This window comes from Fundulus heteroclitus, chromosome 4 (assembly GCF_011125445.2).
Source record: "Fundulus heteroclitus isolate FHET01 chromosome 4, MU-UCD_Fhet_4.1, whole genome shotgun sequence".
Classification (NCBI taxonomy): Eukaryota; Metazoa; Chordata; class Actinopteri; order Cyprinodontiformes; family Fundulidae; genus Fundulus; species Fundulus heteroclitus.
Window position 1 is genome coordinate 8,605,847 of NC_046364.1, and position 27,166 is coordinate 8,633,012.

Below are 27,166 nucleotides of genomic sequence, written 5' to 3' on the forward strand. Positions count from 1 at the left end.
AAATATCACTGTCTTATTTGTAGGTGAGGAAAAAGACTAATTTCTGAGCCTTGCCTAAATATTTTTCAAGATGAAAACCCTTTTGAAAATATAGGACAAGCATCAGACTTTGTATATACACTTCTTGACTATGGCACGAAATAAAGAGAAAACTTCAGTCATAGCTCATATCTTCTTACAAATCTTCTAGAGCTTTGTAAGAAGCTCTAGAAGCTTTTTTTTAGCTCTAGAAGCTACTCCTCTGCACTACTATGGTCATAGACGCTGAGAGAGCAAAAACAGCGCTGCAGAAAGTTACATTTTTTTTAACGAGGCACAGGTGTTGAGCTCTGCCTCTCTGAAAACGCCTCGTCGGGAAGCACAGCTCTGCATAAAGCACCACTGACTGGGAGTTTTGTAACCTCCATTATGCAGTGGGATTACTTCACCGGGACACGGGGGACAAAGACGTGCTGTATCCGCTTTAAAAGGCAGGACTCTCTTGTTTCCTAAGATACTGAATTTCTGTGCAGTGAAGCATTTTTCTGAGAATTGTCTGATAGACAGTTAAATTGAATCTTGTGTGCTTAAAGCGCTGTGAAACCAAGTTTTTTCCACAAAGTATTTGGGAAAAAAAATAGGGACTTGTTTTAGAATCATTAAAACCAACCCTTGGAGGTATTTAGGAAAAACTGTCCATTTCTTACCTACTTTTAAAGGTAGAGTTGTGGATTATTCTGGAAATGCAAGTAAGAAACACCCAGTTACCTTTTTCGAATAACTGGATTTGCAAGACCATCTTATCTGGTCTTCTGCTCCTCGGGGGGATCGTGTGAAAAACATCTCCCAAATACACTCTGGTTTTATTACTGTCTACTGGGGCCTTCCTATTCTTCACATGAACGTGTAAGAGAGTTTGCTTCTTGCAACTTTCAGCCATTTTCAAAGTTTACTGTGAGAGCAGCGGAGCTACAATAAACGGCTAACACCGAAGCTAAATGGATACATAAACACTAGAGGTGTGCATGCATAGCCAAAAAGCGGAAATAACAGGGAACGTGCACGGACACTGGTGCTACATGAGCGCATCAGAATGATTGGCAGGTGAGACAACCAACAGATAAGGTCAAACCCCCAGAACTCAAGGGACAGAGGGGTGTGTGGACAGGACCAATCCTCTTGACCAGGGATTGGTCAGAGTTTTTACAGGCCTGAAGCTTTCACAGAGGTCTAATTTTTTTACTTCCTTTTTCTGAATACATAATGTATTGCATAATGTATTGCCTTGCTGCTGTGCTTAATAAAACATAGCTGCTACAAATGTATTTGATATTCTACAAGAAAACTCAAATTTGTTGGTTTTTGGCAACTCTGTTATATCAAAATCAGGTTTTAGTGCTAGAGCCAGTACTACAAAACATTAAGAAAAAAATAGCACTGATCTAAAGGGGTGAAACTATTCATCATGTATCAAATTTAAGCATTCCATTTCTAGTTTAAAGCAAATTAACTAGATCATCGGGAGTTTTATAAAATCTTAAAGCTCCTTTTGGAGAAAAGAATCTCTCAACAGAAAATGTAACTCTAATTTCTTCACAGAAACTTAATCAAAGGTCTCTGCCATACTGCTGCTGAACATGAATATGGATGTTACTGTATATAAGGAAGTGGGTTGAATTTGTGCTAGGAAGTGTGAGTGCAGAGCTTTAAACAGATTTTTTTTTTTTTTTTGCCAAACATGTATGTCTAGATCACAGAACTGCCAAACCATTTTGTTCTCTGTAAATGAGAAACCGTTGTTTCATGATAGAAATTAAAAGGCCTACGACATGTAATTAGATATTTTTCAACAGTGAGTGCAGCAGGAATTCCTCACATATCTGCTGCAGAGCTTAGAATCTCACATCAGTGATCAAAATGCTAATTAGCTTTGATAGTTGAAGGAAGAAGCCCTTCATAAATTGCACGAAGAACAGACTGATCTGTCAGTCTTTCAAGAACACTTGTAATTGGATGTTCCTTTCATTTGGACACAGCACAGGAAAGGGAACTGGCCACTACAGAGAAAATCTCATGGGCTGTGAAAACTGAAACTGCACAGACTCAATCCCAAACACCTCATATCTGCTTAATCCCCCGACGTAATCTTAATCTTTCCTATGACTGTTGCACAGTGTTGGGGTTTATTTACAAGAGATTATTTGCCAAAATACTTCAATTTAACCCTCATGGTCTTGAACTCAAAGTTGGTTTCTATGGATCTTTTTCTCTGAAATCAGCAGAATTAGGTGTCCAGCATTGCTGGTGCAAAGTCTTTCAAAATTCATCTTTCAAAACAGCTCTTGCTGCCTGTTTTTATTTTTATTTTCATTGCTGTGCCTGTATTTCCACATAATTCTCAACAGCTGGCACACACAACCAAAAAGACACAACTGGGAAAATATTTTCCAAAAAAAGTGTCACCATGTCAGACCGACTTCAGGGGTGAGAACAAGTCCACACCCCATAAGGGCTCATAAGGTGCAGCGTTTTTAACCCAGAGGACTATGAAAACAGACGTTCCCTTTAAAAAAGAAAAAAAAAAACATTTAGTGGAAGGTTCTTCAACTCTTAGTTACACAGCCTGAAGCTATGTAACAACATGCCTCTGACTAGTAGGAGGAAGCTTTGTTTATTTCTTTATATATATATATATATATATATATATATATATATATATATATATATATATATATATATATATATATATATTCACATTAATGTGATATTCATCTTGTAGCAAAACTGTTAAGATAACAAGGGAAATCTTATATGTACATATTGCTAATGATGAAGCTGAAGGATTTTCTTAGAAAATCTCTTCCCTTCAGCTTTTCTGTATCAAAAAGTGAAGGACAAAACAGCTACAATTTACCATCAATACTCCAAAGGACACTGATGTTGTCCAAATCTGCACTGTTGTTGCATGCATGCACACTGATTTAGCACTGATTACATTGTTAATGTAGTAATGAAAATTGAACTTTATGTTTACCATATTGGTATAAATGTGACGATCTCGGCACTGGCTCTGATCTTTTCCTCTGTTCACCACACCTGCTCATTCTCCACCCTGCCTGCAATTAGTCCTCATCGGTTCCACCTGTTTTCACCTCCTTATAATCCCCGTGCAGATCAGAAGCCAGTGCCAGATTGTCTCAAGCCACCTGTACGAGCATTCCAGCGTTTCCTTGTTCTGCCTGTCCGTGTCTGACCTGATTCTGCCCTCCGTTACCGAGCCTGCCTGGAGCCTTGACCCCCGCCTGTGAGTACCGGATTCTGCCTTGCCCCTGTGATTATTCTGAGCCCGCCTGTTATCGGACCTGGACCGGACCTGGACCTCGCCTATCGGATTCCCCTCTCTGTGCTGCCGCTGGATAACTGCCTCTCTGTGATCGGACCTGGACCCCCCTGGATTACGCCCCTGGATTTCCCTGAACGGATCGCCTGCCCGCCTGTAGTCGCTCTACGGCTTCAGTCCTGGAACCCCGGTCCGAAGTTAAAGCCCAAGCTTCGGAGTCCCACTACCAGGTTAGTGATCCAGCCTCCCTCATTCTTGCCCGACACCACCAGCTGATCACTAACCTGTTGTCTCTGCTGCAGGGAGGTTACCAGTCTCGGAGCGCGCAGCGAGCTCCGAGTGCCTGCGGCGGCGTATCTAAAATAAACTTGTTTAAAACGCCACTGACCTGTCTGGTTTGAATTCGGGATCCAGTTTCCTGCTCGTTACAATAAAGCAAATTTCAGCTGACCAAGAACAGAGCTCAAAATTCACCAATGGGGCTTTTTTTCTGGCCATTATCATTTGAAATACCGCATCGATTGCTTCCCCTCATCCCTCCTCATCCTTGTCAACCATTGGGGCCAACGTCTTCTCCCGCACAGACCCCTCTGTCTCTGCAACTCTGTCCCACAATTCATCCGGAGGCTCTCATTCTCTGCCCTCATTTAAATCTCAGCCCAAAATGCGCTTATTTAAACTTGCTTATACTGTTTAATCTCATTATTTTTCATACCAATTTTTTTTTAGATTTAATTGTTATTTGCTCCAATTTTCTTTTCATCTTTATCTCTTTTATTGTGCTTGTATCTGTTGTTCGGTGACCTTAGGGGAAATGCGCCTTGAAATAAATGTATTAGTCTTATTGTTAGTTTCTGATTTTCTTTGACATCTGGTCTGCCGATTAGAATTTCCTACTAAGGAGTGTAACACATGCAAACATTTTTGTGTAAATGTTGCTATTAGTTAACAACTAAATATAGACATAATTGTCAGTGAAATGGAAATTTCTGCAACAGCTTCCTCGACAGAGGAGGTAGTTTTGAGTCCAATAGAATATGAAAGGAATTTAAGAGGATCCCCTTTTATGCATCAAAGCATTTGCCACTAAGACGCATTTCATTTTTTAAACAGGGCGCATCAAAGAACATGCTGTTTGATGGTGTGTTTATAGACAGGAAAGTTAATTTTTTTCAGTTTTGATGCCTTTTAAGGAGTAAAACAAAGTCACATTGTTTTAGTATTTGACCTGCCAATCAGTTGTCGGACTCAATCAATGGAAAATATGAAGAGTTTAATCATTATTCGGTGCATCACCAGGGAATGGTTCAAATAAAATAAGTGTTTTAGCTCAACAGGCTCTTAAACTATTAATACATCAATTTGTCTTGTGTTTTTTATCATTATATCATTATATTTGCAGCCTCAGGCAACTCAAAGTTAACTCAGTGTGTTTGACTTTTACCATAGTGGATTATCTGATTGTTCAACAGTTTGACTGTGTAAGTGTTTTTAACTCTTTATAATGATGTTTACAGTAGAAGAGAATGCACACGCTTCTGTACCGTCCCATCTTTGTGATGGGACCTGCTCTGCATTAATTTATTACATTTTTAAAACATTCAAATCAAACCAATCCTTTTCTGGAAAAAACAGTTTTTATACTGACTTGTTCGAGGTATAATTGTAAATATCAAGTGGGTAAATACCAAAATGCAGTTGTTGAATGACTAAATGGTGATTGCTTGGTCTTCTTCTAAGTACATGTGTGTGTTTTGTGTCAATAGTAGCTTTTGTCATATTGACCATCTCTACCTCAAGAGTGATTGAGTCTGTCTCCCTTATGGACGACAGGTTAAAGCCGCTGCTGAGGACAATATTACAGTCAATCTTTAGTTGGAGTCACAGAGACTGCTTTAGCACTGCTACTATAAGGAAGAGCATGAAAAGCTGATTTTCATCCCCTTTCTTTAAGGTGGAAATAAAAATATATCAGGATTGCACCCAAAAGCCTCATGACATTCCTGGAGGTGAAAGAATTTGGCGAGAGAAAAAACTAAAATCATGAGCTCCATAAATCTGGCCACCATGGCAGAGTGTCAAGAAGAAAACCAAATGTTGAAAGAAATTAATTAGATGTCCAATTTGCAGTTTGATACAGGCCATGTAGAGGACATGTAGGTTAGTAAGAAGGTGTTCTGGCTGGAGGAGACCAAAATGGAGAAACGTGTTAGCAACATGATGCTGTTAGGATGTATTTCTTTAGAATCAATAGAGACGTTAGACACAGGAAGGTGGAGCGATCAAAAAAACTGATCAAGAAATTCCTGAAAGATGAGGCTGCAAAAACACTTGAGACTGGAGCAGAGGTCTTCCTTGCACTAGGGCAAATACCCAGAACGTATATCCAGAGATATACTGGAATGATTTAGATCAACATCATGTATTTAAAATACCCAGCCAAGGTTGAGCCTTAAATCCAATTGTGAATTTAAAGCAAGTCCTAAAAAGCATTTTTTACATACACTCTTAATCTAATCTGCCTGAGTTTGAGCTATCTAGTAATTAATCTGGACAAAGGTGTCGGTCTCTACATCAGTGGTTCCGATCATAGTACTAAATGAAAAGGTGTCCTCAAATCGATACCTTTGGAGTCACAAGTGTGTCATATCCATCATTCTGAAATGTCTAAGAACATACAATCATGCTAGATGAGAAGTGTCAGTGCTGCCGCTTCATGAAAAGTTAGTGACAGTATTTGTCATTCCACTAACAACAAAACACGAACTGAAAATGTGTTTATGACCTCAGCGTGACCCAAAGTTCAAGGCAAGCAGCCATTAAAAGCCGCCCTGGGAAATAACTCACCGCCAGCAGCAGAGGGCGGCTTTCTTTGACAGCTCCCACGCAGCCCAGACATCCGATCACCATGATGATTGTCCCCACTGCGATGAGCAGATTGGCTGCCGACAGAGAGGGAAGGGATGATGACAGCGTGGCGAAGTTTCCCTGGGTCACTGAGAGCCAGATTCCTACCCCCAGGATGCCACATCCTCCCAACTGCAGAGGAAGCACAAAGACGTGCATAGCCGTTAGTGAGTGTGGTTAAAGGCGGCATAGAAAGAAAAATCACCCCAACACCAAATCACTGCTATAAAAATGTTTTTTTTTTAAACTGCATGGTGTTGAAAGAATTAAAATTTTAACTGAAAAAAAGGGATTCTCTCCAAATTAGAAAGCATGCACTTGAAGAAGGTAATAATTTTCTGTTTGCAGAATGTTGAATAAGACTTAATTACTTAATTTACGCTTATTCAACAAATGAAAGGGTTTAGAAAGAAGCGCGAGGTTAGCTTTGACTGCAACAAATGCGTCCTACCTTGTCTGCCCGTTCTAAGTGATTCTCATGCAGTCACTAATAGCCTATTCAGCAATGACTGATAATGAACATGAGAGAACTGTGTCTTTTTAAAAACTAACGTAGCACATCCCTTGTTTTCTTTATAATTAAAACAGTATGCAGCTGAATTAGCTGTTGGATTTATTCAACAGCTCACTTCTGCAACGACAGCGCGCCGCTCTCTGAGGAGTCTGAGAGGAAGCCGTTTGCAACACTGCGGGATGGAAAGGTTTAGCACTCATTGTCCTGAGGGGGATAAATGCAACCATGCCTGCTTTCTTTTTCTTACATTTTACCCCTGTTAAGGTCAAAGCATGCATATTTTTTTTATTTTATTTTGTGAAAAACTCATCTTCAGCTGCCAATAGCTAATCTTCAAACACTGCAATTAGCACAGTTTTACTAATTTGTTAATTTCAGTGTCCTGCTTTTTATGTTACTCCCAATCATAATCCAGGAGACAATGCACAACAACCAAAACAATAAAAGTTGGATAAATCCTGAGCTGGACCATTTTTTTTTTAAATAAACACAGCTGCTTGACAAAATATGAATTAACCTTTAAAACACCTCTGAGAACAGCTCTAGGTACACGGGCTAATTGTCAAGATTTTGTGTGCATGTGCTCCCTTAGCGAATTGCTTCTTTGACACAATTACGTGTTTCATATCATCAAACTAATTTTAATATCAGACAAATATAACATATGAATGCAAAATGCAACTTTCAAATAGTGATTGCATTTATTGAGTGGAAAAGCCATCCAAAGCTGCAACCTGACTTTAAATATTTGTAATGACTGTCAAGGGTTTTGGGTCCTCTCTTCTCTGCAGGGTTGAGCTTGAACAAGTTGCTTCAGGTCCTGTTTAGGCGTTTTGGCCTTTGACCAGGTTACAAGGATTTGCTGGTCTGACCTCAAGTATGCCCGAGCAGAAGGCTACAAGTTGTTGGACAACCATTTTCATTCAGGATTTTCTCACATAGAGCAGAATTCATGGTTTAATAGATTAGGACCGAATGTCCGCGTACTGAGGCAGCAAAGAATCCCAAGACCACCACCAAAACAGTTAAAATTCCACATCATTCTAAAAGGTATACTTTTGTCTTATAACTCTATGGAATATTTCCATGGAGTGATAAGACAAAAGTTGTGGATGTCCTAAGTATGTTTTTTGCTAAATCTAGGGTGGGACTTTGTATTCTTTTCGGGCAGCAATGTTTATTGCCTTAGAATGAATGCCATTTTTGCCCTGTCTCTTTCTTTTTGTACAATCATGAACAACCTTAAACGAGGCAGGTGAGTCCTGAAGACTTTCTGGATGATTAAATGATGCGCTTGAAGTAATTTTGGTAGGTTGGCCACTCCTGGTAAGGTTCACCATTGTTCCATTTTTTTAAACGTTTATTTATGGATAATGACTATCTGTGGTTTGGTAAAGTCTTGAAGGCTTAAAAATGACTTTTTATGTTGTTCTAAACTGATACTTTTTAATTACTTTCCTAGTTTATTATTTAATTTCTCTAAATCTAAATATGATACCTTGTTATTTACAATCTGTTGAAGAAAATCTAATTTAAATCTAATTAATTTTGTCAGACAAGTTCGTTTGAAATGATTTCTTAATTCAATGGATCAGGCAATTATTCAAATTTAGGTGTGCATATTAAAAATGAAGCAAAAAATGGGCTTAGTCACAACTAACTATTGACCAAGGAGAGAACTATAATTTAAAATAATAGATACAATCTTAGTAAGGGTGACTTTGATAACTTATCAACACAAACAAAGTGGTTATTTTCACTATCTATTAATCTACTATATAAAGGCACGAACAAAAGGATGTGAGACACAGATTTTCTGGGTTTGTTAAGAACTTTACTTGCAGTGGGTGAATGCATGTTTTTTTTTTTCTGCCAAAGTTATGAACATAACATATTCCCAGAGTGGGCTGTAGTCTGAGTTAACAAAGTTCACCAAATGCCTGTAAAGAACAACAAAGCCCCATGGATAAATCTATACTATGAATTGTAAACCTTGCTTCTGAATATATACATTTGAAGTATTGATATGATTTTGAGGAAAGCAAGTCAGTGTGTGCCATTCTACCGTTGTCCATTCGTACTAAAGAAAAAAAGCATTATCAAAAGATGTGTGTTATTTCTGTTTTATACAGCAAATGGATTTTCATAACTACGTCTGACAGTCATATTCATCAGCTCTAACTGTAGCACAGATAGACATTTTTCACTTCAGATAATACACATTTCCACTCTAATAACAGGGGTTATTGCTCATCAACGTCAGGTGTAAATTGTATAATTTGTCATTTATCCCAAAAATAACATCCATCTCCTGGATTACTCATTCATATGAATGAGTAATCCAGGAGTAATCCATTCATTATTTAACCACAAATATAATAGGAAAGGTAACCAGCCAATTATCGTGGTCAGCCTTTCTTATGCAAGTTAAGCCTGTTTTTCTGGTTTAGTATAATTTAAGAAAAAGTGTCTTCTGGTTGCTTTTGTGAGTCTACTGTCAAGCCAGTTAGGCATCAATATGGACTCCAAGACCGATACCTTCAAGCCCAGTTGGAATTTGCAGAAAATGGATAGAAAACATGGTCAAATGACACAAAGATTCAGCTATTTGGTTAAAGTGGAAAGAAGTATGTTTGGAGGAAAACATACAAAACCACCATCTACACTCTGAAAATCCCCTCAACATGCTGTCTTCTGCTTAAAGGAGCAACCCACGAGTAGTGATGGACCTAAACCTTCAAATGCATCTAAAGACTATTACAAAGTCGGCCTTCTATTACCTCCAGGATTAAAGGACTAATGTCTCAGCAGAACTATGAAAAAGTACTCCATGCATTTATCTTTAGTGGAATCGATTGCTGCAAAGGTGTCTTTACAGGACTACCAAAAAAGTGGATCAGACAGCTGCAGCTGATCCAGAACGCTGCTGCCTGCATCCTCACTAAGACTAAGAAAGTAGAGCACATCACCCCAGTTCTAAAGTCCTTACACTGGATCCCTGTATCTCAGAGAATAGACTCCAAAATACTTCTATTGGTCTATAGATCACTGAATGGCTTAGCACCTAAATACATCACAGACATGTCATCAGTACATCAACCATCCGCGTTCACATGCAGACGATCAGGACCCTTTATCACCACAAAAAAACCAAAAAAAACAACAACAACACTCTTTGGCAAAGAAGTTGTCAGATAAGGAAAAAGAGAAAACGAGGATTAACGTTGGCCTTGGGTTTCCAAGGTGGAGAGCAGAAGCAGCTCCAGTTTGACTCAGAGCTAGCTTTTCTTCTACTGGACAGGTAAGTAACAGCATGAAGTCAAATGTTTGTTTTTGTTACAGTTTTTTTTTTAGATGTGTGTTATGTTGATTCGATTCAATGTCACGTGTGGGTTAATTGTTAGAATTGACAAGCCCTGGGAGAGGCGTTACTGTTATGTGAGGCAAGTAGCAGGTAGCCCAGCTAACATAGTTAGCGTTGTGTAATTCAGCCCGGCGGGCTTTTGAGTTGCCCACCGTGAACCTCGTGTACATCAGGGCATTCGTTTTTTGACAAAAAATGTAAAATTGAAAAAGATAACCGGTCTGGTGCTTAGATTTTAGCAACCCATCTAGTGGTGCAATTTTGCTTATTGCTCATTTAAACTTTTAGCTCATTAAATCTATTTAACTGCTTCATTTTATTAAAATATAAAAATCTTACTTTTATATCCTTTAGACAAAGATAGGTATTGTTTTCTCATTAACTACAATATTAGAATCTATTAAAGGGTTGATCATTTTTTACATTATAACAGTTCCAATGATTATGGATGAAGGATGGAAGATTTGTGTTGCCAAAACAAGAAACCTGCTCTATTTGGAGTCAAAATCCAACAGGAATCATTTGCTTCACTGCTTTATTGATCTTTCTGTTCCTATAATTCACATTCAACATGCGTTTGACTGCAGGATGCAAGATGCAAAGATCTCGGATACGTCTATGGGAAACATCCATCACTTTCACAATAAATGTACAGCTATGTGATGGAGCAGCCAAAGGCAATAAGATTTATGCAGCTAACTATATGTTTGTTGTTTCCCCACACTCTGCTTTCTATGTATAGCTATACCATGAAATCTGAGCTAATGAGCTCTTGAGGAAATAGGGCAAGAGAAATATTAACACAAAAACATTTAAACTGCGCTGGTAGCTTTTTTCCCCCCTCTTTAACGACTCCAGGGAGATGTTGGCTTCATGCAAGTTAAAGGTTTTTGAGTCACTGCAGCAAACAACGGAAACCTTAAACCACTTGAGAGAGTGGCTGCAGGCTCCCATAAGAGCATTGATGATGATAATGATGATGATGATGATGATGATGATTGTTATCTGCAGCACTGAAAACAGCAAATAATGGAAATCAATTGAGTAGGTGATGCACATTTCAGTTAAAACACTTAAAATCACTAGAAAACATCGCCTAACATTTCCCGTGTAAGTGGATTCTCACCTAAGGTAAAACTACAGAATTGTTACCTGTCTCTGGTTAACCATCATTAATTCTGACCTTTTTTTTAAATTATACGAAATTTGTCAAGAGCCACACTTATTGGAAATTATTTCTAACTTTCAGGCTAATGTCTTTGTTCAGACATGACAAGAAAATAAGACAGAACCAAAGATAGAGACAAGCTTTAAGCAATATTTGTAATTTAAGTATTAGAAATAGTTGTCACTAAATATATATATATTTGATTTTAAATATATATATATATATATATATATATATATATATATATATATATATATATATATATACATACACACACACACACACACACGACCTCTGTGAACAACTGTTTCTTTCTCATCTATTGTATATATTACATGCATATATTAAAATTTTCTAAATACCAGTATGATAATGTATTTTTTATCATTTAGTTTCTCTTTATTCATATATATATATATATATATATATATACTTTTTTCATTTGGAGAATAGCCTTTTAAACTGTACGACTTTGGTAAAATGTTCTAGGTATCCTTTGTTAAGGTTCCCACACTAGTTTGCTAGAATTTCATCCCATTCCTCCTGACAGCACAGTTGCCGCTGTGGCAGATTTGTAGATCACTTTGCTTACACACATTTTATTCAGTCCTCCACACAAGTTTTCTACGAGACTGATATCAGGGTTTTGTGATGACCACCCCAAAACGCTGACTTTGTTGATTTAAGTAACTTTTGAACTCTTTTGACATCATTTTAAGACCAGGCCTTAACTTCCATGGTCTTTCCAGGTTACGGTCTTTGCTCATGATCCCATCTATTTTTGGGAAGCACCAGTCCCTGCAGCAACACAACTTGATATTATTCCTTTCAAGTTACCCCCTTTTCCTCCAAATGTAATAATGGTCAACGACCAAACACTTCAATTTTAGTCTCAAGGCACCACGGGACACGTCTCCAAACGTAAGGTCTTTTTCTCTGCATGCATTTGCATACTGTAATCTTGTTGCTCGTGCTGTTTTGGGGTAATGGGTTTTGTTTTCTAAGATGGCTTTCAGCCCCTGTTGGTTCAGGATTTGTTTTGCTGTGAATAACACAGAACTCAGCTTCTTTCTGAACAGTAGGGTGGTTGGACATTCCCATGATGTTTATACTTATACTTATACTACTTATACTTATAATTCAATGGATGACACTTCTGACATCTGAAAACTGGCGTCTGTCACTCCTTCTATGCCAATCCTCTGAATATCCATTCTCTTTTACTCCATATATGAACCTTCCTGGTGTTTAGTCTGTTTTTATCCTCTTTGGCAGATCCATATTCACCCTCCTGTGTCTAATATTTCCAATGTCCCTCCTCTGCACATGTCCAAATCATTTCAGTCTTGCCTTTCTAATTTTGTCTGCAAACTGAGCTGTCCCCCTGATCGACTAGTTCAGGTTGGGTCTCCCTGCATTGTGGCAGATACGATGGATATAGTGACACAATGCCAAATGTCTACTAAGTTTAACATTCATAGGCAGCCAGAATTGATATTATACTGTTTGATTTAATTCTCACCTATAATTCACTCCAGCTGAAGGTCTTGATTCAGCTAAATAAAATTGAATGTGATACATTATGATTAGGAACAGTCAAAACAGGTTACCTTTTAAAACATTTTTTACATACCTATATTCACATATATAAACAAAAACTAGTGGAACTGTTATGGTATTAAGAATCCTGCCATTGAAAGAAAATAAAACATTCTAAAAATGCCAAAATAGTGTGAATAAAGTTGCAAACTACAGTATGTTAACCCATAAATAGTGCAATGACGTGTTTCTTCTGAAATGTTGGTATTTTATCCTCAGTCCTCATCCTACACAGCAACTGAAGTTTTGATCACTTAGTTGGTTAATCCTGTTCAGAAACACTTTTTGTGATACTGGGTGAAATGGTCCTTCCATTCTGACAGACATTATGTATTCAGAAAAAGGAGGTTAAAAAATTAGACCTCTGTGAGAGCTGCAGGCCTGTGGCCATTGGTCAGAGGATTGGTCCTGCAGACGCCCTCCTCTGTCCCTTGAGTTGCGGGGGGGTATCACCTTATCTATTGGTTGTCCCACATGTCAATCATTGTGACTGAGATTTACATAGCTGAGAGTCGCAAGAGGCAAACCGCATACAAGTTTTTGAGAAGAAGAGGAAGGCCTATTCATGCCTATTCCCAGCAACATCCTCCAGCTCATTCTGGGGATCCCAAGATCCCAGAATAATCAGATATATCTGATAATATAATATGTATCCTGTTCCCAGGCCAGCTGAGATATCTAGTTCTGGGTCTCCTCACAGTAGGATGTGCCTACAAAACCTCAAACAAGCAGTGGTGTAGAGAAACAGTCGTTTTGAGCACCCCCAGAAGACGGAGCTACTTATCGCTGAGGCAAAATCCAGCCACTCTCTGGAGGAAGCTCATTTCAGCCATTTATGTCTGGGATCTTATTCTTTCTGTCATGATCCATATCTCATGATCATAGACGGACTAGTAAATCGGGACATTTTTGATACAGCTCTTTCTTTACCACAATAGAATGAGGATTCACCCACATTATCACAGAAGAAGCGCCAAGCCGTCTGTTAATACTTGGGGCAGAGACTAACCCCCCGACCCTAGAGGGGGCAGTCAACCTTTTTCCAGTCGAGAAGCAAGTCCCCAGACTTGGAGGGGCTGACGCTCATTTTGGCTGCTTCACATTCAGCAGTGAAGAAGCCAACAGAAACACATCGTGCCAAAAGCAAAGAAGAGATTTCCAATCAAGACACCCTATGCTCCACAGCTACGCCTTGAGATCCTGTCCATGAACATAACGAAAGGGATCAGTGACAGTGCAGAGTCCAATGCACACTGGAAACCGACTTTGTGCTGAGGAGTGTGATCCTCAGCACAAAGATCGATTATTAGAATGCATTCCCAGGTTCTTTAATTGCCTTGCTGACTTGTGCCAGTTATGGTATCACTTTCTCCTGAGTCTTCATCAAAAAAGGGTCTCTCAAGAACATTTCTGAATTCCCCTGTGCCTTAGAGGTCTTTAGGAACCCTAAAGATCTGCCCTAAAGACCTCCTTCTTCAGCCTGAAGGCTTCCATCACCACTAATGTACACCAGCAGGTCCTCTGGTCGCCACCATGACAGGTAAAAGTAGCCCTCAGACCACAGATCCTAGAAGCAGCATCTGCAATATATGTCCTCCATAGGGTCCATTAAGATTTCAAATCCCCATCCTCCCTCGGGAGAAATTCTCCCAAAGGTGTAAATTGAAGATCAGTCACAAAACATTCCCAGGTCACCTTCACCATCCGTTTAAGTGTACCAAATCTGTCCGGCAGCCTACCCAGCCACTGAATCCAACTAACTACCAGGTGGTGATGAGTTGACAGCTCTGCACCGCTCTTCACCTGAGTGTCCAAGACGTGATAACGATTTAAACAAAAATGTTTGAATAAACCCCACAATACACAACCTGGTGAAGTGTTGTTCCATTTCTACAAACACAGACAAGTTATAAAAAAAAAAATGTTATTCAAAATTCACACACACACACACAAAAGTCAAAGGACCCACGAGAGTTAATTAAAATAGCAATACAACAGGAACACCTTTCTCTCTTTCACTTCTGTATTGGTCGTGACACAAAAATAAATATATTTATATACTTATTAGCTCTCATCCGCAAGAAAACAAAACAGAAAATAACCAAAAATATTTGCCTAGATTTTTGCAGTCATACTGTTTTAAAGTGTTTAATTGTATCATGTCAACTGAACTAGCTCCGCCTCTCATAGCAAATCTCTATATTGTCTAAAAAATGCCTAAAACCGACCACGGATTGGGAGGAGGACTGTGTGCAAACATGTAGTTTTCTTTAATGCCAATTAAGTGAACCTACTTTGCACTTAAGAAAAAGCAGAAATACTGATTTGAACTTGCCTGCTGCATAATACAGGTAAAAGTATTAATGACTGCACTCACCAAACATGAATATTATCACTTTGATCTTATCAAGCTCATGAATGCTCCATCTAAGGTATGTGTGCCCATTAACATAAATTTGTTGGCATAATCCAGGTCAAAATCTGAGATGATTATGGCAACAGCATACATAAACATATGCACACAGTATATACATACGTAGTATCTTAGTAGTATTTAAAGAAGGGTGATGTGCAGAGGAAGAGGGCTTTCAGTGTAAATTCCCATGCTCCACATATCATTTCTTTTGTCAGACTTTGATGTTGGATTCATTTATTCAGTTTGACCCTCGGGGGAGGTCCCTCGTCCTTTAATCAGCTCTCAAGGTTACAGACTGCTAGTTAGGTTTTAGATGTTAGAGAGAAAATCCGTTTAAAAATATACCAAACGTAAGAAACTAATATTTTTGGTTGATATAACTTCTTGTTTGTTTAAATATTTAAAAAATTTTTTTGCAGATATTACAAGAAAATCTACAAGAATTTCATGGCATGGGACCTAAGAAAGGCATCATCCTTCAGCTGATCCTATACTGTATGTCAAGTTCTCAGATAAAAGCTCTTGGGAGATTTAGCTGGAGTGGAAATGCTGCCCTTTGTGTATCTATAGATTCAATTAAAAACATTGGAATAAAAAGCCTTCAGGACTTCCAGAGAATTACTGATTAAAAAGCACTTGGATCACCAGAACTTCCCATTTGTTTGAAGCAAAGTATGAAGAAATGGGAGAAAAACCTTGAAGAAAAACCTATGAACAGTGCTCTATTTGTCGAGCAATTATATAGTAGTTTATTGTCATTTCTAAAAGGACCAAATTCAACAGAATATTCTGCTTTTTATGTTTTTATTTTCACAAATGTTAAATTTAAAACCTGAAAATGTATTAAAACATCTCATTTTCAAACTACATGAAACACAATAATTTAAGAATGAATGAAAACCAGCAGGTCTGACATTAATTGTTTGATTAGTGTTGTCTTAATTCAGAACAATAAAGAGGATCCTTGGGTCTTTAGCTGACAAAAAAGTGCTTCTTTAGTTCAGTTTCATTTTTAACACACATCGATTTTTCTAAGAAATTATGAACATCCCTTTGCTTTTATGTCAGCAATAAAAATTAGTTTTTTACTAACCTCCTCCCTAGATCCAGGCTGATAACAGTGATTAATCCACCCTGGGCATTTCGTCAGTCCATCACAGGGCATTATAGAGACACGCAGGACAGTTAAATTATGCACAAAACCACAACTAAGGACAATTTAGAGAGACCAAATACCTAACAGTCATGGTTTTGGACAGTGGGGGAAATGCCAGAGTACCCAGAGAGAACCCATGCATGCACAGGGAGACAGATGGACATTTTAGCCGGTATGCACGGCATGTAACACAGCAGCAGCGCGAGCAGGTGTTGTTGTGCAGTGCAATAACCTGGAAAAGGGGTTTCCAGCCAATCGTTAGAGCTTGGAAACTGCCTGTCACTAAACAAGGGTGGCGTCCGGGTCCAGTATTCCGCCTCTTACAATGCTGTTATTGTGAACATGACTCACTGGGAACAATAGGCAGCCTTCAGAGCACTAACAATCAGTTAGTAGCCTTTTGATTGTGAACAACCAGTTTTGATTGTCACACTTAAACTTGCCAATCCACTCTGCAGAGGCACTGCTTATAAGGCTGACTTTACCTACAACTCTACAGACTAAAAAAGTCTCTCAGAGACCCTTGTCTACGACAAAACGTTTTAACAAAGAACAACCTTTCCAGAGGACCTATCCAATTTATTTATTTATGTATTTTTTGTATTATAGTTGCATGTTTTGCTAGAAGTGTGACTTTTTAAACATTCATATGCAGCCTCCTGAATCAAAGGTTACCTGTAGGTTTTTATTTATTCACGTAAACGTAGACAGGAAGCATGCAGCATCATATTCAAAGTTAGATTTTAATGAGTAAATACGGTCTGGGGAGGTGATTATTGGAGTGGAAACAGGAGGGTGATTAGACTGATGAACGAAAGCTGGGAGTAACATTAACTAGGCCAACTGAGAGAGGATGATATGACAAAAAAATACACAGGAAACAATATCTTAACAGAACATAGCTTAAAACAAAAAAATGTACAAAAGAAACACAGAGAGCTAATTCACAGACAAATCAGTGGAATGACTACAAACAGAATAACCAGAAGAAAGAACTTAGAAAAAAGGAATAAGAGGTCTTAATGTCATGACAAAAACATGGATTCAGATTTGAAAAATTAGTATTCAAGGTGAAGAAAGCTACACTGAAGCATTGGGAGGTGTTTTGTGTCTTTTTGTACACATTTTGCAACAAGCTTCCAGAGGAAATAAAATACTCCTTGGTGCTCTGGGATCGGACTTCTGAGACAAATAGAACACAGCAGTACTGTGACCATCTTATTTTTCGCTGGGCCAAACCTTCACACTACGATTGTATAAAGCTTTTTTTTTCTTTCTTTTTTTTTGCTTGACACAAATCTGTCAGTAGAACAGGTGGACAATTCGAGCAAAAGTTCCCCCCCCCCCCCCCTCACTTGCTGTTCCCACATGTATTTCACAGCTGGAGATTTTCTACTGGAAATGTGTGAGACAGGATGCAGACAAGTCTCTGTCTGCAACACCCAGGAGGCTGTATTTCATTTACAACATGCAGAAAATAGCAGTGGAGGCTCCTATTGTGTTTAACATTTCTGAAGACATCGAAAGTGGCTGGAAGCAGAAGAAAAGCAACAAACAGGTCTGTCAAAACTGCCGAGGCAGCAACAACGCATGCACACGTTGGAGTTTTTGTAAATCCATGGTCAACTTTAACATAAAAAGTTATGATTTTATCTACAGCCAACAGACACACCTCTGTATCATTTAGAACAACCTAGTAATCAAGAGCAAAGTTGCCAGTAAAACCTTACAGCCCTGCAGCTCCAAACTGTGACTGAGGCAAATGTCTTCCACAAAAACATCTTTTCCATCACAGCTTTAAAACACTCATTAAATAATCCAGGGTAAAGGCAAGTTATAGAATAAAAATTGACAAAAAATTCTTTTTGCACCCATTATGTCATGGGTTTCAAGCTTTGGAAATGGAGTAATACCAGATTATGGGCATTACACATGTGTATAATTAAATTAAAGATTTATCACAGTCTTCTCTTAGGCCAAGTAGATTGGAGTGTTTTAACAGAGAATTTGAATAAGGCTACTTATACATTGCAGGCAGCGGAAAAACGTTTGGAGCGGTACAGCCAAGGAAAAAAAAAAAAAAAATCTTAATTAGGATGTCTCTGACTTGAGGTTTCCTGGCGTCATCGGGACCTCCGATGTGGAAGCAGGCATTAGCTAACAAATGGTGGACATTAGCAGGACTCGTCTTGTTCAGAAACAAAGTATAAACTATCATATGAAGATGCACAAAGACTTGATGCCTCGTGAGCAGGGACCAACCAGTCAAAATCAAAAAATTAATTTGATCTTTTTTTTTTTTCCCGATCAGTGAAGGCAGCATACCAAGCATTGACATTCTACAGAGATGACATTGTTTCTGGGAGAAAACTGAAAGTTATTTTTAGCATCAGTAATATGTGTAAAATAAAATCAGAGGAAGCACAAAGATGTAAAAGACATTTTTAGCAAGTTTGGTTATTCGCTTACCAGCTAGTTCACTAGTGTCAGGTAAATGATAGCTCTATGCTTATAAACACATTAAAGTTTTGCTTGATGATATGGAATTTATATATGAATATGTATAAAAAAAATTAGTTTGATGTATATTTTACAAGCCTCTGATAAGTAATATGTTCCACGACTTTATAAATGACATCACTTATTTATCAAGCTACTAATAACAATAGGTCTGCTATTTTAATATATTATTACAATGGATTTTTGCTCAGAGAGGATTACTGAATTACTTACATCTTTAACACAATGGTTAGAATAACACTTTTCAGACATAATTTGTTGTGACGATACAATTTGGTATTTTGAAGAATTCTTCCTAAATTCCCACAGCTGAGTTAAGTTTTTGCTCTACTATTTTGGTTTATTCAACAAAGTCTTATATAATAAACTGAAAAGTGTAATGAAGTATTGGCACTGTCCACATAAAAACTATAGATTAAGACAATCTGACTACTTTTTAACACCCTGTAAATTACACATGGGCATTTCCACTATTTTAAACAATGTTCATCACTCAGTTTTCTTTTTTTATTCAATAAGTAAAATGTGTAAATAGATGCTGGAACACTTTTAAAGTGACAATTTTGTAATTAGGTAAATGCTTTAAATGGACAATCTAGATTACAATGCTTAATGTAAAAAGATTACACATTTCTGATTTAGTATGACATTACTGAAATTCAGAAGTTGGAATATGTGCTTTCAAGTACTCTAAAATAACTATATTATTCTGAAGCTCCAGGCAACGAAGCAGAGGGCTCTTTTACACCTCAGGACCTTTGTGTTCCTCAGAACCCCCTGTGGTTCCTGTGAATCTCCTGCACTCTTTCTGTGACTTCGTCTCAGCAGAGAACAGCTTCTGAAAGCTGGAGTTCATCCAGACTGAACTTAGATTGTCCACGGGTCCGGATTGCCTGGCTGGTTTTGCCATATTCAGAATCAATCATTTGGTGGAAAAGCAGCAGTCCCTCAAGGAAACCATTGATGAATGTGCTTCTGAGAAAGCAGACATTTTAAAACGCATAATATACAAGAATGTTAAAATTACTGATCTACTTATGTATTTACTACCAAACTGATTTTCTTTATATAATACAGTTTAAATTTTGCTAAAAAAAAACATCATAATCATTGTTTTTAGTGTTATCTTGTTTTCATGGCTGCACTTTTAGGGTACTGGTGGGCACTTACATCCTGAGGCTGCAAAATTCAGGGAATGCTCCCTGGGTGCTGCACACGGCTCCCAAAGGTCTGAGTTAAATGCAGAGGACAAATGTCATTGGTATGTTGCAATGACAATAAATAGTATTACTATTGTTTAAACTAGATGCTGGTTTGTTTAATGACCTAACAATAGACCAAACTAGTCTCTCCATTGTAGTTTGGCTCCTCCAAAAAGCATCTTGCAAGGGGGCCCCCTCCAAAATTAGAAACAGCCTTTATTTAGACATGTAAAGTGCTATCGGCTGCTTGCGTTAATATAAGATGCTTACAATGGTTTAAAATGTCAGTGTAATTATTTTACATTTTGAGATAATAGTAAAAACCTGACTGCTCTTCTACCCGGGCGGAGGATGTCGCCTCGGCAACGAATGTAAATGATTAATGAACACACACACAGCAGGGAGGCTAGAAAAAAGTGTTTTCAATGGTGTTTTATGTGTCTTTTTATATTATAGTTCTCCAAGAGAAATCATAATTGGGTGAAATTAGTGTTGACAGGTCAAAGCTTTACAAAAACCAGGGATCTGAAATAGGCCATCGCATTCTAATTGGAACAGCTCTGTTAATAAACTGTTGCAAGAGAATTAAATATTTATGCAGTAAAGCATTCCAGAGTTTATTAACTCAATAGTTAATACCTTATTGCTGTCCCTCACCCTGCAGATTTTGGTTGTTTTCTGAAATCTTCTGCTTCAATTTCAGCAGCCAGAAAACATTCAGCTGGGGTCAGGAATTCATCAGTTCACCAGGGAACAGATGGTTTTCCATCCCCTTGAAGAATGAATTATGTATTTGTGGTAAAAAAAAAAAAAAATCCTCAAGGTGAATGTGTTGAATGTGAAGGATAATTCTAAGTAAGCAACAATATTACTATCGTGTCCTCAGAAAAATATCAGTAAAGGTCATTTTTTGTCATCTCTGTGTCGATGTGGTTTCTGCACCCGAAAAATTATAAGAGTCATTTGTACGATTCATGCATCTCTGAGCATTTGCACATGCATGGAAAAGCACTGGTAATGAATAAGGAGTTACCATATTAGGAGCTGGCTTATTCAATGCTTAAAGCATCAGGGATGATGATTTAAAGAGTTGTGAGTAACTCAGTTTCTCGTCGGTTTCTAACACCATCCCTCCGCATATGTTAGCCAAACTTTTTAAATCCCACCTCAAATGAGCATATGAACCTGACTGAGTGAATATGTAATTTTTTTGACTAACAGGCAGTAATGTTGTGAAGGTGAGCTATATTCTTTGAGATGTTCTTTTCATCCATCCGCTATCCTGAGGGCTGTGCACGCTCTTCTATCATACTACATCCAAACCAACGCGGTGTAGTCAGCAGGAAAGCTGTTTTGTTCTGAAGTTTGCTCATCATTCACCCATTTTCACAGCTCTCGTGGATGCCTCAGCCTTTTATTCTGAGCTAACTTGCATCCCGTCGTGACAGCTTTTCTGCAAAACTGCAAGAAACGGGGAAAATTGAAATTGATTTTTTTTTTTTTTTTTTTTACAATTTTCATTAGCTCGTATACATACAGTGCATTGATCAATATAAATCCAGCACAGCTAGAAACAGCTTGTCCATTATTTGTGACTGCTGGTGCAGGTGCATTGCTATGAATCTTCAAAGTCTAACTGGGGAGTTAAGATGTGACACATCCGGCACAAACATTAGACTTTGCTTCAGCGCTGTCTTGTTTGGTTTTTTCGCTCTGCATCACTGCAGAGGGACCTCTTCAGCGGAAACGTAAACCCATACAACAAGCATCTTAGATGTCTGGCACTGCCAGAAAACACTTCTAATTAGACTAGCTTATTAAGTCGTCTCAAACTACCATCTTAAAGAAAATATGGACATTCAGAACATATGTTTCATAGCAAAAAGAAGGTGAATAAAAATGCGCATTTTGTTCCGTGCTTCCTTCCTACATCATAAGCTTTTTGAAAAGACAAATTAATTCAACCTTCCCGCCCCCCCTCATCTTTTCATGTTGACAAACATAATCTTTACAAGCACAGTTAGCAGGAACGCAGCAGCATTTTCTTCATCACTAGGAGGTGCATGGTCACACATGACTGAACCCTAAATCAAAAAGTCAATAATGAAGTGCTGGGATGCATTCATATAATATTGATCCTGACTTCAGCAGGAGGTAGACTATTATGCTCCCATTATTGATGTGAAACAAAATAGGCTGTTTTACTCTTCTGCTGATTCTGACAAAGCAAAAATAAGAGTTGTTTTACAAACTTCGGACACAAAGAACACAAACTGCACTCCAGTTTAAAAAAATAATAAAAAAATCTGTTGTCAAATAACTTGTTACATGTTACATGTCACCAAAACTATAGTGTGAATATCACACACACACAAAATAATCACTAAGTAATGAACAAAACAAGGATTAGGAGCAATCAGGATATTTACTGCAATCTCTCCTTATTTTGTCTTGAAGTGATTGGGGTGATTGATTTTACCACTCTGGGTTAAAAATGTTCTATGAGTCTATTGGACTTGGTCTTTAAAATCCTGAAACATTTATTAGTTGAGAGAGAAGAAAAGAGAAAGTCCAGTTTGGATGAAGTCTGGTGAAATGGCACGGGCTTTCTTTTGGAGTATGAAGGTGTAAATGTCCGTCAGAGAGAGCAGCTATGACCCAATAACACGCCGCTGACCTCAGCACCCACACTAGTTTCTTCCTGTACACAAGCGGAAACATTTGTTCTCTGAGAAAAACTCATGAGACCAGAATAAAATTTACCAGATAGAACATAAAAAAAAAAAAAAATACTAGGACTTCTGGAATAGTTTTTAGCATTTTTTTGGACAGATGCATCTAGAATATAACTGTTGTGAAATCATCCAACAGCAAAAAAATGTAAGGTCAGACTCTAAGGCTGATCTAAGGCCACAATAAATGTAAGCGACTGTTGCTGTCACTCCTCCCAAATGACTGTTCTCACAGCAGGGGGCCACTGTATAAAGCCCCCTGGCCACGCTACGATCGCTCTCATTTGCCCGCTGCTAAGTTGGAGCATCATTTGGGAGAACACTCTCATCTTCCTCAGTGGAGGATCCGATTGAAGTTCGGTGAACCGCCAGATATGCAGGCTCCTGCATAATCAGATGTTGGAGTAAAGAATCCATCTATACCGAAACCAGCCTTGTGATTTTTCTCAGCTGTTGCAGGAAAGCGGAGTACGCTGCAGCCTCCAGAGAATGAACACAGCCATGCCAGGAAGGCCGTGCAGAGGTCCCTGGCATTGGAAAGGCCATGCAGAGAAGTAGCTCGAAGAGGGCTAGCTTGAATAGTGGCTAGCTCTAAGGGGGCCTTCGAGGGAGGCTCGAAGAGCTAGCTGTCTGCTCGCTGCTCAGACAACCAGCCTTCACGCTGGCCCCATTTCTTCCAACTGGATGCCCAAAGTCAACCGAACTGACACAGAGGCACATAAAGTTTTGTCAGAGTTAGGCAGGGAAAGTGAAGTGGTTTACTTAATGTGTTTATACTGTGTTTTTAAAGCTTGACCATGCTAACATGCTAGTTCCGCTAGCATTCTGGAAGTCAAGCTTTGATAATAATTGAACTTTATTGATCTCACAATGGAGAAATTCACTTCTGTATCTTAACCCATCCCCTTGGGGAGCAGTGGGCTGCCACTGTGCAGTGACTGGGGAGCAATCTGGGGTTAAGGGTCTTGCTCAGGGACCCAGAATGGCAGCTTGTGGGAGTTGAACTCAGAACCTCTGGGACCAAAGCTCTGTGCTCTAACCACTAGGCCACCACTCCCCCTAACTCTGATGATGAGTTTGAGTGTGTTTTTATGGTTATAACAAACTTTATTTCCCTAAGGGTTTTATACACTGATGGGATATTAATGTTTGTGTTATCCGGTCAACTCATTATGTTCAAATAAAACGTAACAGTCTTTTTAATTAGCGGCAAATGTCCGCTAGCACTAGCGCTATTAGCTTCCCAGGTAACATTAGTGCTACGGCACTAGTAAACGTAACTACGGTTCATTTTAAACATAATGGAGAGATGATTGCAATAATAAAATCAAATGCCCTTAAGATATTGATTTTTGCTGAGCAAATCATTCTTTAAAATGTTATTTTCTCAAATAATGTTTTTTTTTAACTCCGGATTTGCATTGTGAATGGGTAAAACACATACCAAATGTTGTTCTGAATTAGTTTAGCTAATTTAACCCCATTCCATATTCTTTCCAGATTCATTTTGGTTCTCTAATTTGGATCTGCAGTGATCCAGGATTCAAAGAATCATTCTGATGATGATTTTGAACTATTTTAATTGTCCTTTTGTTTCTTTTGTGTGTACATAGTTCCTTAGCGTCTTTGTATGTTATGTTTTGCTTAGTAGTTTAGTTAAGTTTCACTAGCCTAGTAGAGATGATTTGTTGATTGATATATAATGTTACTTGAGATAAACGGCATTCTATAGTGATGTTCTCTGGATGTTGATTTATTTCTGTTAATAAATTGTTGAACTTGAAGAGAAGTTGTCACTCATTTATTCTATATATGTGCAGAGTTTGCTGTTAAAACAATGCCAGTGCTTGAATCACCCTTTCAACTATTGTTCTGATTTCAGCTGTTTGGGCAGATTTTCACCAGACAATACCTAATAGACCAAGAGATATTTATTTAACATTAAATAACTTAAAATAGTGCATAATGGTCCGTTATGGAGAAACCAGTTCAGAGGACATGTTTGGATTAAAGCAAATACCAGTAAACTATACCAGGTTCAGAACCACAAACCAACTGTGAAGGACAGAGTTAGAACTGTCATGGTTCAGTGATGCTTTACGGCAGCAAGACATGACTAGCTCACCATCATTAAATCCCTCATTATTTTTCCACTGTGTAGAGAGTGCTGGACAGCAGACATGAAACATAAAACATGAAGCAAACCTGAAGCAAAATGTGTCACAACAGGACAATGAACCACAACATATCAGCAAATCCACCAAAGACTGACTGTAAATTAAGAAATGGAAACAGATGGTAGAGTGGTGAATTGCAGCCAAACTGCACGATGATTCTTCTCAGACGTTCAATTTCACTCCATATCAGAATTCAATCATAGATCAACTTAATCACAAGCAACCCTAAGGAACCCCAGCAGATTGCATTGAGTCATTGACAAGCAGCATTCCTGAAAGAGACTCCTCCTGAAAGCAGGTGTGGTCACAGTAGATAGTCGTCTGCGTTGTTGTTGGCTTTGCAGCAATCCCTCATACAAAGCATGCATGTAGCAACAGTGGAGCTCATATGTGACACAACATCAGCAGTCAGGATTTATGAGACAATTTTCTCAACTCCAACAACTTGTTAACAAAATTTAGACCTCATCAGACATCTTCATGCTATAATAGAAGATGTCTATTGATGTCTATTTAACTAAATTTTATATTTTAAATAGAGAAAGCAATGGCATATTTTTTCTGTCTTTTCAAGGAAATAATAACATCTGGACATGATCAGTCCAGTTGCTCTTTCTTTTGGGTTAGGCTTTAAATCTGATTAATGATGGTTATAAACGTATCTTTTTTTATTCATTTGATCTCTCAGAAACAAAAGACAAAAATCACATTTTTACTTCATGAAAATCAAAAGCTTATTTTACCTTAAATCTTCCTTTCTTGTAGGACCAAGTTGTACTTCTCCAGGCTAATCTAGAAAAATCCCTGAGTTAAAAGGCCTCCTCATATTAGCAACTACATATTTAAGTTTGGATATTGGTAAAACCGTGAGCAGGTATCTCTGTAAACCCCAGGAGAAAACCCCAGTGTGTTAAATTTGAATATTCCTCTGACAGTCTACAAGTTAAGCTAATCCATTTTCACCCTCTGACCAAGATGGTAAGTTGAAATATAAAGAGCCAGGAGGATATAGCGTTATCCAATCAAATGGTCCCAGCAGTAATATTATACTGATATAATATGTGTCAGGTGAAGCAGGAATTCAATACAGCACGTTATAATATAAAAGCTCACCAGCAATACAAAAAGACCTTATAATTTAATTACCAAAGGAAAAACCATGAAGCTGAAGCATGAAGGGAAAAAGGAAAAGGAAAACACAATATAAATCTTTTACAGTAACAGTGAAGCCTCAGCAGTGATCAGATTAGCTTTTCGGAGACAAATGCTTTGTAGGCTCTACTAGGATTACATTTTAGGCTCACAAAATAGATATGACACAGCCAGAAGGTAGTGTACAACGCAAGGCAAACCTGTTCATTTTCGATTTGCGCTATAATAAAGTTTCATTTTTATTTCTTCCTGTGCTTTAATTATTTAACAAAGACTTGTCGGGGTGAGTATGTGCCCTCAGCGCTTCCAAAAAAGCCCGTGTGATCTTTGCTTTCCTGTTTGAAGCCTTGATCTTACATGGAGTAAACAAACGTCGCTGCCTCATCTTACGAGTTCTAACGTCTTTCTTTTACTGACATCTAATTTTGTTTCTTATGATTGGCTTTTGTTTGGAGTCTAAAGGCCCTAAAGACATTTTAATTTGGTTAAAAAAAGAGCCAAACGTCTTATGGTGTTTATTTGTATCAAAACAAGTAGGAACATGTTTGAGTGGCAACTCAGAATGATTCCATGTGGGATCTACATGTTCCTTAATATGTTTGTAGCATTCAAATGTTCTTTTAAGTAACAATAAATTACATATAAACTGTTAACATGGCCTGATCCGACACTATTCACCTTTCCGCTACACCACACCGTGTTAGGTCAGCTTGTTAAGTTAGGGTCTGTTTTTCTACCAGGTATTCTCTCTTTAGTTTTGTTACATTCACCCCTTGTATGGATCAACTCACTTTTGATTTTCTGCCTTGAAATATTTTTGGGGAAAAATGAAAAATACTTTTGAGGATTTCATTGTGTGTCCCGCCGTCCTTGACATTTCGTCTCTTACATGCACCATCATCTGCTTCAGCTCCAGTAGCCAAAGAAGCAATTTTAGAAA

At 38.2% G+C, this 27,166-nt stretch overlaps 1 protein-coding gene across 2 annotated transcripts in view; it reads right to left on the reverse strand.

The window, feature by feature from the left end:
- Nucleotides 1-27,166, reverse strand: part of tspan4a (tetraspanin 4a) — a 235,394-nt gene that overhangs the window by 86,113 nt on the left and 122,115 nt on the right. For both annotated transcript variants that reach the window (XM_036136005.1, XM_012868206.3), the window contains one exon: nucleotides 6,167-6,358. In XM_036136005.1, the coding sequence (XP_035991898.1) occupies nucleotides 6,167-6,358 (192 nt within the window). The remainder of the gene's footprint in view (nucleotides 1-6,166; nucleotides 6,359-27,166) is intronic.